The sequence below is a fragment of the Panonychus citri genome, unplaced genomic scaffold (genome assembly GCF_014898815.1).
Source record: "Panonychus citri isolate SS breed McGregor unplaced genomic scaffold, ASM1489881v1 Contig00139, whole genome shotgun sequence".
NCBI classification, from domain to species: domain Eukaryota; kingdom Metazoa; phylum Arthropoda; class Arachnida; order Trombidiformes; family Tetranychidae; genus Panonychus; species Panonychus citri.
Window position 1 is genome coordinate 734277 of NW_026515544.1, and position 15009 is coordinate 749285.

The following is a 15009-nucleotide window of genomic DNA, read 5'->3' on the forward strand; positions in this document are numbered from 1 at the left end:
CTAACCAAGCAGCGATATCGATGAAAATCTTTGAGGTGTTGATTGTTTTACCTAATTCACTTATGGAGTAATCGTAAGGAAAAGTGATGGAATTGTGATAAGCTTCACCGGCGGTGATTAACTGCATGAATCCATTGTCAGCAGCTGATATTTTCTTATTATAAGGCCGTTTCCCGACGGTGTGACAAATGCTGCCCACAATTCCGTGCATATGTATTACCACGAATGATTTGGAACAACCAGCAAGAAATGAGTTTAATAAACTTTCGTTCCAGTAAAACTGGAACTGAAACTGGAAAATAAACGCAAAAGAATGACCATTGGAACGTAATATCTGTTGATAAGAACAATCAAGTTAATTGTTGTCGCATCACAAATTTGATTACTCGACAATGTATCAAAATCAATCACACTAATTGCTGATGTATAAATTACTCAACTTTTATTGTTAATCAAGATGATTTAAGTGCCGAATTGACTAATAGACTTAAACGGAAATTTTTTAAAATTTGATTGTTAAATAATTCAATTGTTGATAGCTGTTAATTGTTACATGCTAACCTATCACTTGGATAAAAGTTCATATAAATTATGAATTATTCTCAATCATTTGTTTCAATTTGAATTGTCATGAGCTGAGATTCATAAAACGGTAAGTGGAATCAACTTTTAATTGGTCATCAGAATCAGAAAGATTCAGTTTGACACCCGAAACTTTGAAACAAACTTTATACCAAAAAGTTGATATTTTGTCTTAACGATCATCTGATCGTAAGTAAAATTTACCCCAATAATTAAACGACAATTAACTTACTCCAAGTCCAAGTGAGAACCATAATTAACCATGAATGTGTCCAGAATTCAGCAAAAAACTGATAGATTGAAATTGGAGCGACATAAAAGAAACCAAGTGCCAAGGAAGTTTCAAAGATCAGATGAATCCACTTGATCTCATAAACAATGAATTTAATTAATCCTCTCAATCCACTTGAATTTATATTATCATTTTTTGACTCCATCGGCAATTGATCACCATTAATATCGGTCGAGCCATTGATGATTAAAACTCCTGTCGGTAATGAGGCCGATGTTGATTTCGTGGTAGCAATACTTTCATCGTTTAAATTGTCGTTCGTTGATTGTTTTATATTCAGATTGTTATTCACAACTTCATTACGATTATCTGTTGTAGTTGGGATGTCTAATTGTGATGGAGGCATTTTAATTTGATCAATATTTGAAAAAAATCTTTCACTAATTGTTGTCAATAGTTAACAAAGGTAAATGAATTAACACTTTTAATCAAAAGAAACAAAGATTAAAACTATTCATCTGATGAAGTTTAATCAATGTCTATTTTACTATTGAATCAAATTCAATATTGAATGTTCAATTGATGTTTTGCTTTTACTCAAATGTATTTATCCTCAGTGTATTGTAATTAAGCTTCTTCTCTTACTTTTCATCTTTCTCTCTTTTCTCCTCACTCACTCATTCCCTCTTTCTCTTTCTCTCAACATAAAAAAGTAAATAGGTTTCTCTCTTCATCATCATCATCATCATCTTCTTCTTCTTCTTCTTCATCTTCTCCTCATCACCAACATTCTGGTTATGTAATCTAAATAGAGAGAAGAAGCAAAAACCAACCAGGACCAAAATCTCCAAATATTTATAACATCATTTCTCTCTCTCTCTCTTTTTACATGAACCACAATTGTTCATTTAATCCATAACATCATCACCATTCCTTACATTAGTTTTACTCATCATCAGTGAAAAAACAACAACAATAGTCATTTAAAATTCTATGTATGTTTTTCTGGATCAGTGACTTATTTTAGTGGGAAAAACAACAGAAATCAACCCTTACCATCCAAAGGAAACAAATATGGTGAAAACGGGTGACAAGTGAGTATTTATTTTCTATTTGCTATTGTTTTTCTCTTCTAATTTCTATTAATCAGTTGAACATCTGATTAGACAATACTGATTGTTAATAATCCATCAAAAATTGTTTCATGTAAAAAGAAATGTTTATTTTCAATGTGCCTCAAGTATGTAAACATTCAATGTATTGTCTCTTCAATAACAATTCAACATCTCATTTGTTATGTTCCATTTTTATTGATTTTTTTTTTGGTGTTTCCATTTTGTTTTTGCTCCATTTTAATAAATTATTTTCTATTCTTTTTTCTTTTGTTCTTCAAGAGTTGAATGGGTTGAGATTATACCCTCAAAATCAGGTAAATTAATGTATGCAAATCTAAAGACTGGTGAATGTTCCTGGGATCAGCCGAAAACATCTCCTAACATCAACATCCGAAGGATTAATGATCAAAGTGAGATATTTTTTTATTTCTATTCTCTCTCTCTCTCTCTCTCTCTCTCTCTCTCTCTCTCTCTCTCTGATCACCTTTGTTGTATTGATCGTGAGTTTTTATTCTAAATTCACTAATGTATCAATATAATACTTTTTACAACTCATTGTTCGCTTCCTGTCTCTCTATTGTTAGTATCCCATAAATGAGAAATGTGTCTTCATATTTTCCTCCATTATGTATCATCAACTGGTTGGTGTTGTCACACTGAAAATGATTCTGATGTTGACATTATAACTCTAAGCTTGATTCACATTTTATGTATTTAGATTCTGATTGAGGTTAATTATTCTTCTTTCCCGTCGTTGTATGTTGACTGGGCTATTGATAATATGATAGAGAAGAAGATGATAAGCAAAAGAAATTAATGCATTAATGTATCTCTATCTCTCTCTTATGCCCTCTTCTCTTCAAATGAAACAAGGAAGCAAATTAGAGCTGAATTAGATCGGCTTTTTTGTAATCTAAGTTGATTGTAGAATTGAAATCGTAAACTCAGAGATGATGAGACCTAAATAATTTAATTCATCCTTTTTCTGGGTCGCGACAACTTAATTTAATCAGATACATTTTTCCCTTTTATCTTCTATTACATCTACTGAATTAATATATATTTTTTCTGCTATTATTATAATATCTTTTTCTCTTATTGAATTTCTATTATAGCTCAACAATGGTGGGAACTTTTTGATGTAAAAAGTGCTCGATTTTATTATTGCAATGTAAATACGTCGGAAACAAAGTGGCAAAAACCTAAAGAAGAAGGTGTAATCATTATTCCTTTGGCCAAACTTCAATTATCGAAACAAAATACTCTTCCTCCAAGTGACGATATTAATTCGGAGAGAGTGGACAATTCCACTCAGACCAATAGTTCATTCATCTATTGTTCTAACGCATCAACTCAGACCTCACCACCAACCGGTACAACGACCACATCCCATCATCATATTCCCCACCATCATTCACACCATTCGAGACACTGTTCATCAAGCCATGCACATAATCACTCAGCCATTTCTGAGAGGAGTTTAAGACATTATCTATTAAATGAGGCTCGTTTTGCTGGCCTCTGTTACAATATTGACGATAATTATTATGAAGGAAGTGATGAAGAAGAGTATGATGGTGAAGCTTATGAAGGTAACTAAACAATAAATTTTACTTGACAATTAACTGTAGAGTGTTTTGATTTACTTTCTCTTAAAAAATTTTCATGAAATGAATTCAATGTAATCGTTTTACTTTCTTACTTATCTTTCTCACTTTTTTCTTCTGTCTCTTTTTCTCAGGCTCTTCAGATGAAAGTTATACCGATAATTGGGATGCGGATGACGAGGACAATAATGAAGGAGAAGAGGATGAATATGAAGAAGAAACTGACGAGGAATCTGAAGATGTTATCGATGGCAGGTCATCATATCATCGACGTGATGAAACCGATACTAGTGATTACTATGAGACTTCATCCTTTGTTTACTATAAAAAATCAGCATCTTTTACAAGTGGATTGGGTTCATTAGATGCTAGTGAGAAAACAATTAAATCAGCTGAAGATAATAACACTGGAACATTGGACATTGTTAGAGCAGAGAAAAGAAAAACAAAAGATAAATCATCTGAGACTCGACACAGTGAAACAAGTGAAAAGATATTACGAACAAAAGATCGAGATGAAGAAGGGAAAGTTCGTAAAAAGGATAAGCTGAAAGAGATTAAAAAGGAAGATAAAGAAAACGATGACACCGAAACCAAACCCGTGCCTCCAAGAAGAGGGATCTCTCTTGATTCGTCGATTATTCAAGCACAAACCAATGAACAATTGGAGAAATACGCTCGTGAAAATATTAAACGTCACCTTAAAAAAGGTGGACTTAATCAGATGTTAAAGCGACGACATTCACTTAAGGGAATGTTAATATGGACCAAGTTTTCAATCAAACAGCCAATGATTGCGACCTTAATGAACGACAATGACCTTAAACAAGAGGCAATCAATTGTTTTAAGTTAATTCAACAGTATTGTGGGGACAGAGGAAAAGGAAATACCAAAAATGTTGGTACTAAGACAAATACTCTAGTTCGTAGAGAGGAAGTAGCTAAAGAATTGATCACTAAAGGTGTGGTTAGAGGACTTTTACTTCGTGATGAGATTTTTGTACAACTTTGCCGTCAAACAACTGAGAATCCATTAGATGAAAGTTTACAATTAGGCCTTGAGTTGATTGCTCTTTGTCTCTACTACTTTGGCCCATCACAAAAGTTTGCACCTTACCTGAGCTCCTTTTTAAGTAGCCATAAAAGTGAATTTGCACGGAAAATTTGTCTCAAAAAGTTAGACAATAAGATGGAATCACTGGGTGGATCAAATAGCTCCGTTGGTGCCCATTGTCGTAAACCAGCCTCCGTTCAAGAGATTTCCATGGTAATCCAGTCAATTAAACGAGGTTACCTGGGCATGTTTGGTGAATCTTTAAATAATTTAATGACACTTCAAGGTAACTATCTACCTAAAGATTGGATTCAAGTGACTTTAAGTGAAACTATTTTACGGTAAGTTCAACATTCTTTCAATTAACATTGCCCTGTTTTCATTATGACTTAATATGCGTATCAGCAGCTACTTGTTGATTTATATTTTGTTATGCAATTATTTTTGTGTAGGTTTGTTTAACTTTTGTGTGTAATTTCATCTCTCTCTCTCTCTCTCTCTCTCTCTCTCTCTCTCTCTCTCTCTCTCTCTCTATTAAATAAATTCAATCTTGTGTAGTTTGGGTGGAGCGGAACAAGAAGGAATTTTTCGTATTGCTGGAGATGTTGAGGAAACAACTATGCTCAAATTGTATATCGATTGCCTTCAACCAGATAAAGAGCTGGAAACTGATTTTATCGTTTTGTGCAACAAATGGAAAGGTATTCTTTGCCATGAAGGTGATGTTAACCTGGATGTCAATGTATTTGCCTGTTTACTTAAACAATGGTTTCGAGAGCTTCGAGAACCTGTAATTTATAGCTTTTATCAGGAAGCTTTACATACCTGTGAATCGCCTTCAAATGCGATATACATGGTTGAGAAAAAGTTACCCGCCATCAATAAACTGGTCATTGGTTATCTAATTCGTTTCTTACAAGTTTTCAGCGCCAAACAGAATGTTGATTTTACTAAAATGGATGAGAACAATTTATCAATGGTTTGGGCACCAAATATACTTAGAGCTCCTCCAAACAGTAACACAATGCCAACATCTAATTCACCTAATGCAACTTTAATCTTTGAGAATACAAGGAAGGAGATGACTTTCATCAGAACTTTGATTCAGTATTTGGATACAAGTTACATTCAAGGTGTAATCTAGTCACAAGTCGATACGAATGATGAGAAATCGACCTTCAATTTCATCAAATTACATGAAATCTTTTTTTCTACTACATTAAACAAGGAACAATTTGTAAATTTACTTGTGTGTGTCTCTCTCTCTCCTACTAATTGCATGATATTGAATTGATTTTTTTTTCACCGAAATTCGATGAAAATTCATGAAAATGATTTTGCTTCTCTCTCCAACAAATAAACAAGTGAACAATTTACTTGTCAAACATTCAGGAAAAAAGTAAAAGCTCAACAATGATGATTATCAAACAAGATTACCTGGAGATGGTGTTGAAAATCAATAAGGAAATGTCACAAAAAATGATCTTCATCATATCTAATCAACTCTCATCTTATATCATCATTGGTCAATCGTCTCTTGATACACACACACACTAATACATTTGTCTAAAATGTTTTAAAATGCTGATTTATACAATCAATTAACTAATTTTTTCCCTCTCTATTCTTAATCATCTGGTTATTTGGAGATTATTTTGAAGGAGCCAATTTACTCTCTAGATCTTTTTCATCATCATCAATTGTCAACAATTTATCATCAACATTCTCATTCTCATTCTCATCATTTGAATTTGCATTTTGAAAAACAATCACAGAAAATCATGTTAATCAAACCAATTCTGGGTTCATGATTATCTCTCCTTTTCTCATTAATCCATTTCTATCGTTCTCATGATAACATGATTACTCTGTGATTAATTCACTGATTGTATTTAATTAAAATTTGTTTCAAGTAAACAAAAATAATAAATCTCCAAGCAGATTAATTTAAAAAATTTATAAATATGAATATAAATAAAATATATATTAATAGTATTGCTGCTAATCATTTGTCATCATTTTGATTACGATTTAAATTGTACTGTGAGAAATTAAATTAATGGATCTCACGATTATTGTGATAATCATAGAATACGTTAATTAGCTGATGAACCGTTAGAATTAGTTAATTTAACTTTATGCCTTTTGGTGCCAAGACTTAATTGTAGTTTGTCATAAATTGTTGAATATTAATTAAGGTAAACAATTTGATTTTTCCATCATTTTTAATGACAAACTAAGAAAAGTTTTCATTAAATTGTTTCATGTTTAAAATTAATTGTAATTTAACTACCACTTGATGATCAAAATCAAATGATTAATTGGTGTGTTTACTGATTAAATTGTATCTTTGATTGTTTTGATAATCAAGAAACTTTAACTTGTATATTTGTCAATTGATTGTAATCAGAACATTGAGTTAATTGTTGAAGATATTTTTACAATTAGTTAATAGCTTTTCAAAATTGTTTGATAATTAAAATTGTAGTTTCTTTTCACATAAAAACTTATATTGTAATTTAATTATGCACAGTAATTAAATAATCAGCAATTAATGTTTATCAAATGTGATGCAATGGTTATAAATTACTAATAATATTACTAATTGAATGATCAATTAGTTGAAACAATGAATTATTTCAACTAATTAACAATCATGACTGTCTAATGTTTATTGTGTAGTTTTGATTAATCATTAATTTCAGCCTAACAATCAATCATCGCAATAATAAACAATTTGATTTTTCCATCATTTTTAATGACAAACTAAGAAAAGTTTTCATTAAATTGTTTCATGTTTAAAATTAATTGTAATTTAACTACCACTTGATGATCAAAATCAAATGATTAATTGTGTGTTTACTGATTAAATTGTATCTTTGATTGTTTTGATAATCAAGAAACTTTAACTTATATTTGTCAATTGATTGTAATCAGAACATTGAGTTAATTGTTGAAGATATTTTTACAATTAGTTAATAGCTTTTCAAAATTGTTTGATAATTAAAATTGTAGTTTCTTTTCACATAAAAACTTATATTGTAATTTAATTATGTACAGTAATTAAATAATCAGCAATTAATGTTTATCAAATGTGATGCAATGGTTATAAATTACTAATAATATTACTAATTGAATGATCAATTAGTTGAAACAATGAATTATTTCAACTAATTAACAATCATGACTGTCTAATGTTTATTGTGTAGATTTGTTGATTAATCATTAATTTCGAGCCTAACAATCAATCATCGCAATAAATAATCAATTTAATTGCAAATTCAAGATCATTATCCTTATCAACTGCTTAGTTTCTTAAATTAATTAATTAATTAATTCTTACAATTAGCTAACAAAAGTGCCATCTAATGATTAATTTAACAATTAGCTTTCAATAGTTACTAATAATTATCACTTGTAATCATAATTAACTGAGTTTTATATTAAAAGTACATAAGTGATCAAACTAATTGTTGATCTTGGGGATTTGCTTCGATGAATCAAATGGTCGGTACTTTGGTTATCATTTGTGTGCATCGTGTAAGGCTTTTTTCCGTCGAAATGCCGATAAAAAAGAGGTAAGTCTTTAGTCGTCTTCGACTTTGTTTTATTTCAGATTTTGATCACTGTTCGTTTTTTTCGTTCTGCTTCCCATTCAGAAGTTCATCTGTACTTTTAATAATAATTGTGAGATGAATAAGATCACAAGACGTCATTGTCGCAAGTGCCGATTGGAAAAATGTTTTGCCATTGGAATGAAACGGGAATGGGTTCGATTTGAAGATAAAAGAGTAGATGAAGGGAAGGACAAAGAACCCGTTCCAGGTACATCTGGTTACATTGGCACTAAACCTCATCACATCTCACGCAGCAGTGAATCAGCTGATGAAGATGATGCCGGTGGGAATAGTGAAGGAAAGAAGTTATCAGCAGTATTTGATAATCTACTTGACGATCAAACACTTCACGGACTTTTAGAGGATCTTGATGAACAAACTGTTTCACTAATTTCCATCCAATAGATGTCGCCAGTGTAAACACAAATTCTCTCACATGTTTACCTTTTTTTTGGCTTTTCTACCACCAGATGGCAGTCAGAATTTCGAATTTAATAAATCAAAAAGATTAATTAATTAAATTAATTAGTCTCCCCTGCTCGTTATGCCGTTTCCATTGCTGGTACTGTGAAAGCGATCAAATTTTTATTAAAACGAGGATTGATTAAACCAGTACCTCCAAAAGACAAATTGAAAGAAATAGTTTTAAAAAAGGTTTCTGGTAAAAGTAAAACACCATAAATCCAACAAGTTTGGGGATTTTACTTATTTTTTGTAACCAGTCCAAAATTGATAAACTCTATTAGTTTAAATCATGTACAGTTTCTGTTACCCGAAAATCAATTGATGGTCATCATGTTCCCGAAACAAATTATCTGTTGACTTAAATTTCGCTCCTAAAGTATCAAGTATGAAATACTTGTAGTAACAATATATTTAGACTTGTGGATCATCTGATTGTTTACATTTTTCTTTTATTTTGTTAATGAGAAAAACATCAACTTCTCCTATTCCTTTTTTTTCGTAATTTTCTTCTTTCAAGTGAGAGTCTCAATTGATTATCTAAGGGATAAAATTGTCAAACCAATAACATGGAAGAAGAAAATGAAACCAATGATTCTCTTTCTCTTCCTCTTCCTACTTCATCATGTTCATCGAAAAATTTACCTCATTCATTTAATCAACTGTTAGAATATCAATTGTCTCTCAATGAAATGTTGGATCAAGAGAATTCACGTTTCTCCGAATTTACTCAACCTTTGGAAATCGAGAATCTAATTAATCAATCGACTCATTATCTGACCAAAATGAACAATGTGAAAAAAGACATGGAATTTGTGACGGAAAAAGCTGAACGAATCAGGAAACGAGGATTAAAATTACAAGAAATTATTCAGAAACAAATATTGGAAAAAGAGATGAGAAAAGATCAACAACTCCAACGGGAAAAACAACTCGCACCAGTGATAATCGGTAAATCGGCCAAAAAGTGAATTTCCCAGTTCGATCAAATTGTTATCCATTTTGTTGAATAAAATCAAATAAATGTGATTCTTATTTATTGTACGTACGAGACAATTAATCTAATAGATTATTCATTTGATTGTTGAAAATTACGTTTTCTCAGATCGTCATGTCTTCTTAGTCGACAATTTGTCAACAATTAGAATTACAATGTTGGAATTGTTTTATTATGTACATTGTGTATCAGAGTTTAATTAGAATGAAATTTTGTTGAAAATCTCTGTTGTATTAAATTGGAAGTTGTAAGAAATATAAAAGATCAAATTTGGATACTAAAATGTTCAACTTGATTTGAATTCTCTGAGTTTTCTGATAATCTTGGAAAAGATTAAATTAAATCCAAGTGTAACAAATTGGATTCTCTTCCGTTGCTTTTTGCTTCGTCTTTTTGATAAACTCTTCACCCGCTAATCGAAGGTCATAAGCGAGTCCTAACCAAGCAGCGATATCGATGAAAATCTTTGAGGTGTTGATTGTTTTACCTAATTCACTTATGGAGTAATCGTAAGGAAAAGTGTGATGGAAATTGTGATAAGCTTCACCGGCGGTGATTAACTGCATGAATCCATTGTCAGCAGCTGATATTTTCTTATTATAAGGCCGTTTCCCGACGGTGTGACAAATGCTGCCCACAATTCCGTGCATATGTATTACCACGAATGATTTGGAACAACCAGCAATAAGAAATGAGTTTAATAAACTTTCGTTCCAAAGTAAAACTGGAACTGAAACTGGAAAAATAAACGCAAAAAGAATGACCATTGGAACGTAATATCTGTTGATAAGAACAATCAAGTTAATTGTTGTCGCATCACAAATGAATTCGACACCATAATCATTATGAATTAAACTCACTTGTGTTGGAACATCACAAATGGATCTTTCAAAATATCGTCATAACTTATATTCTTGACCTTTTCCCGATACTCAGGGTGATCTTTAAGCAATCGATATCCGACCTGAGCAAACCAAAAGCCTCGATTAATATTTTGAGGGTCACCATTAGTGTCCAGGTATTTATGATGAGCTCGATGGTGTTCAACATAATGATAAATGGAATTCTAATTTCAAATTGAATAAAGTGAACGAATTAAACAATTAACTGGTAATTTCAATCGAAAGTGACCTTTACCTCTGCTCCCATAGTTTGCATAACAACCAATAGTAACTTTAAAGGCCATTTGGCTTTAAACGCGTGATGTGACCATAAACGATGAGCGCCAACACTCACACCGATCCCACCACAAGTAATTAAAGCGAAACCTAATTTCAAAATGGTAAACAAGACAAGGAATCAATTAATTAAGACGATTTAGCAAATTAAATTGTTTTTCTTTGCTATATTGATCAATCTAAATCAATAATCTCTCACCTCCCATTGTTTGTCATTAGCTTATTATCTGAATAACAATTAGCGATATTACTAAACAACATGTTGAGACCAATTGATGTTAATCAGTTAATACATTTCGATTGTATCATGATGATATTAATTGTGTGACCCTTTTGTTATCAATTGTGAAAATAAGGTTACTTTCAATTTAACTGGTCAAGCTAAATTAGTAGTGACCATTTGTTTGTTTCCTGTTGATAATTTTGAGTGATTCAAATGACCTCAACTCGATATGATTAACATTTTTTTCACTATTATCATATTAATTAACCAGAATCTCATGTTAATTGTGACAATTTCCCTGTAATCATCAACCACACAATGGGATAGGATTCTCATTTTAATTAATTTCAACACTTTCAACAAGTATTAACCTTTAATTGACCTTAACTTATTAATGTAATTAATTTGATTGACAAATGTTGACCATGTTAATTGCATTGTTTGATTCTGGTTAATTATTTGTGTGATTATCTATTATTTTGAAACTTTGTTTTTTCATAATCAACAAATTACTATGTCAAGATTTCCTTGAAAATACAATTTGATTGTTAATAATACAAATATATTTGTAAATTAAATTAACTCTATTACTACAATCAATTTGTTAATATCATTATTTTGACACATTTTTCACAATTAACTTTAATTTTCCATCATCGTCATCAAATTTGACCGCAAACACTGATTATTAATCAAATCACTATAATCTAATAAATTGTAAATTACAATTTAATAACAATCGAAAATATAAAATCATCTAATCAAATACTAATTTAGTTAATTTGATTGAATTAAACAAAAACATACAACGCAATAGTTACATTCAGATTTTCCTTATTTAAAAGTTTTCCAACAATTTATTTGATTATAATTTTGACAAAATTGATAATTAATCAACTATTATGATGAAACATTATCATAAAGATCTGTAAATATTAATGATAATTAATTAATTTGATAAATAATTTAATTCATGTGAGTTTAATGAGCTATAAAATTTGATTAGATTTTCGTAAACAATTAAAGTTAATTGGGGGTTTGATGAATTAACAGAATTACAATTAAATTTGACCCATAATTAACTTGTAATGAAAGTTAATCAACCTAGAAACTTAACAATTTAATCCCTTTCAATTAGATACAAACTTTCAAACTCAAAGTAATGAAAACAATTAAATGATTGTTGATAATGATTAACTGATTAGTTTGAATATGTTTAGATATAGATTTTTAATTGTTTCCTGAGTAAATGAAGGAAATAAGTTAATTGTTGGCCAATTTTCATCCGCTAAATTTACAATTAATTACTGACTAGGTTAAGTTGGGTCAATTTTAATCTACAACAATCAACATCAACAATTCATTAAATCAATTTGAATTTGTTTCTTTATTGTTTTCATTAATCATCTTAATTTTATTTTGTATTCGTGACCAAGATCATCCTGAAAGCTGGATATCAGTTAATTGTTAACAAAATATTGTACTTAACTGAATCAAACTAATTACTAATGAATAACTAATCAAAATAAAGTCTTCCTATTGTAGTCAATCATTTTAACAACAGTTAATATTTAATCATCACAATAGTTTACAAGTTAATCAGACTCACAAATTTATTACAACAGTTGATTATTAATCAACGTTTTCACCTTAAGCCCTCATTAAATCAGTTAAATTTGTCACTTAGATGACAAATTAATTAATTTCATCGTTAATTATTCAATCATTACCTTCATAATTAACTTGCCAAACTTTTATCAATCAATTGTGATCAGAGGTTCAATTGAGGTTATTGAACAAGAACAACTTCTTGATTGTTGTGTAAGTGATAGTAATTGATTGTAATTAGTTTTCCGTCCTAACAATATAATCCAGTGATTAGTTAATCTTGAAAGGTTACACGTTTTTTTACAAGTTAATCAACAAGAAATCGAGTAACAATTAAATCATAACCCTCGTCTGAAACTAAACTTATCACAGGCAATTGAAAATCCAGCCAGTAAGTTTGCGAGCAATTAGTTAATTGTCTCAAGTCTGTAATGGACAAAGATGAATAAAAGTCAATTATCTTGACAAATACAAATTGCATAATTGACTGTTAACATTAATTATCATTAAATCAAATATAGGATGATATTAATTAGTGATTTCAATTGATTTATTTGCAACAATTAACAACATTACAAGTGAGCTGTTATTATTATTACTACGGTTTAATTGTTCACAAAGTAAATAATCAAATGTCATACTTGATGATTTTATCAAATGAAACTGTAATTTGTCAGATTAAATAGTTTTAAAATAATAACAATTAGCTGATAATAATTTATGATAAGATAAGCATTTATCTAAATTGTTGAAACTCATCAAATCAGAATTCATTAATCAATTGACCAATCTCATTTCATTAACAATCAGTAGAGTAATAAAATATTGTTACAATAATTTGATTACTCGACAATGTATCAAAATCAATCACACTAATTGCTGATGTATAAATTACTCAACTTTTATTGTTAATCAAGATGATTAGACTGCCGAATTGACTAATAGACTTAAACACCAATATCACAAACGGAAATTTTTTAAAATTTGATTGTTAGATAATTCAATTGTTGATAGCTCTTAATTGTTACATGCTAACCTATCACTTGGATAAAAGTTCATATACATTATGAATTATTCTCAATCATTTGTTTCAATTTGAATTGTCATGAGCTGAGATTCATAAAACGGTAAGTGGAATCAACTTTTAATTGTCTAATTGGTCATCAGAATCAGAAAGATTCAGTTTGATTCCCGAAACTTTGAAACAAAATTTATACCAACAAAGTTAATATTTTGTCTTAACGATCATCTGATCGTAAGTAAAATTTACCCCAATAATTAAACGACAATTAACTTACTCCAAGTCCAAGTGAGAACCATAATTAACCATGAATGTGTCCAGAATTCAGCAAAAAACTGATAGATTGAAATTGGAGCGACATAAAAGAAACCAAGTGCCAAGGAAGTTTCAAAGATCAGATGAATCCACTTGATCTCATAAACAATGAATTTAATTAATCCTCTCAATCCACTTGAATTTATATTATCATCTTTTGACTCCATCGGCAATTGATCACCATTAATATCGGTCGAGCCATTGATGATTAAAACTCCTGTCGGTAATGAGGCCGATGTTGATTTCGTGGTAGCAATACTTTCATCGTTTAAATTGTCGTTCGTTGATTGTTTTATATTTAGATTGTTATTCACAACTTCATTACGATTATCTGTTGTAGTTGGGATGTCTAATTGTGATGGAGGCATTTTAATTTGATCAATATTTGAAAAAAATCTTTCACTAATTGTTGTCAATAGTTAACAAAGGTAAATGAATTAACACTTTTAATCAAAAGAAACAAAGATTAAAACTATTCATCTGATGAAGTTTAATCAATGTCTATTTTACTATTGAATCAAATTCAATATTGAAAATGAATTCAGTTAACTTATCATGAACATGAAAAAAGTAACAGGAAAAGAGATGATGAGAAAAAAAGTTCTGTCCGATCAGCATGATGATAAGTTAATCGTTACTGGACTGACCACTCAACGGACCACCTTATAAAATGTACATCAACCTTCAATTGTATTCAACAAAAACATCATCTATTTAACCTACAAACAATTAACAATTGAAACAACTTAAAGCTAATTCAATGTGAACACTAATTATTAATATTTTCACCATCAATTGCTTGAATTTAAAGATCATATTAATGAATTAATGTTCATCCCTTGTGTTTAATTGTTGAGATATTTTAACAAATTAGACTAAAAATAAAAAGTACTTCGGACTCTTATTCATTTCGTTTGTCTGTGTAACAATTGACTGATTGTTGCAATTAGCAAATTGATTCAACTGATTGATATGAATATTCAATATTAATGATCCCA

The 15009-nt window shown here is 30.1% G+C and overlaps 3 protein-coding genes across 4 annotated transcripts; 2 read left to right on the forward strand and 1 right to left on the reverse strand.

Annotated features, from left to right (window-relative positions):
- Positions 1–1614: 1614 nt before the first annotated feature.
- On the forward strand, positions 1615–6585 carry LOC128394332 (rho GTPase-activating protein 39-like). Its single transcript, XM_053354654.1, has 5 exons — positions 1615–1908; positions 2209–2339; positions 3045–3521; positions 3671–4931; positions 5149–6585. Exons 1-5 carry the CDS (start codon positions 1889–1891, stop codon positions 5732–5734), a joined length of 2475 nt encoding a protein of 824 aa, XP_053210629.1. The 5' UTR covers positions 1615–1888; the 3' UTR covers positions 5735–6585.
- Positions 6586–8060: 1475 nt separating this feature from the next.
- LOC128394374 (nuclear hormone receptor family member nhr-48-like) lies at positions 8061–9717 on the forward strand (the record flags this gene model as incomplete). The annotated part of the gene is made up of 2 exons (XM_053354698.1): positions 8061–8168; positions 8250–9717. Coding segments are annotated over 2 exons (471 nt in total), but the record flags the coding sequence as incomplete, so codon positions are not given.
- On the reverse strand, positions 9289–14584 carry LOC128394351 (stearoyl-CoA desaturase 5-like). Of its 2 annotated transcripts, none has more exons than XM_053354673.1 (4): positions 13974–14574; positions 10804–10934; positions 10527–10732; positions 9289–10446 (listed from the first exon to the last, which is right to left on the reverse strand). In XM_053354673.1, exons 1-4 carry the CDS (start codon positions 14377–14379, stop codon positions 10005–10007), a joined length of 1185 nt encoding a protein of 394 aa, XP_053210648.1. In that variant the 5' UTR covers positions 14380–14574; the 3' UTR covers positions 9289–10004. The 2 variants fall into 2 exon arrangements, with proteins under 2 accessions (XP_053210648.1, XP_053210649.1); XM_053354674.1 differs by having other exon boundaries at positions 10132–10402; positions 13974–14584.
- Positions 14585–15009: the final 425 nt, after the last annotated feature.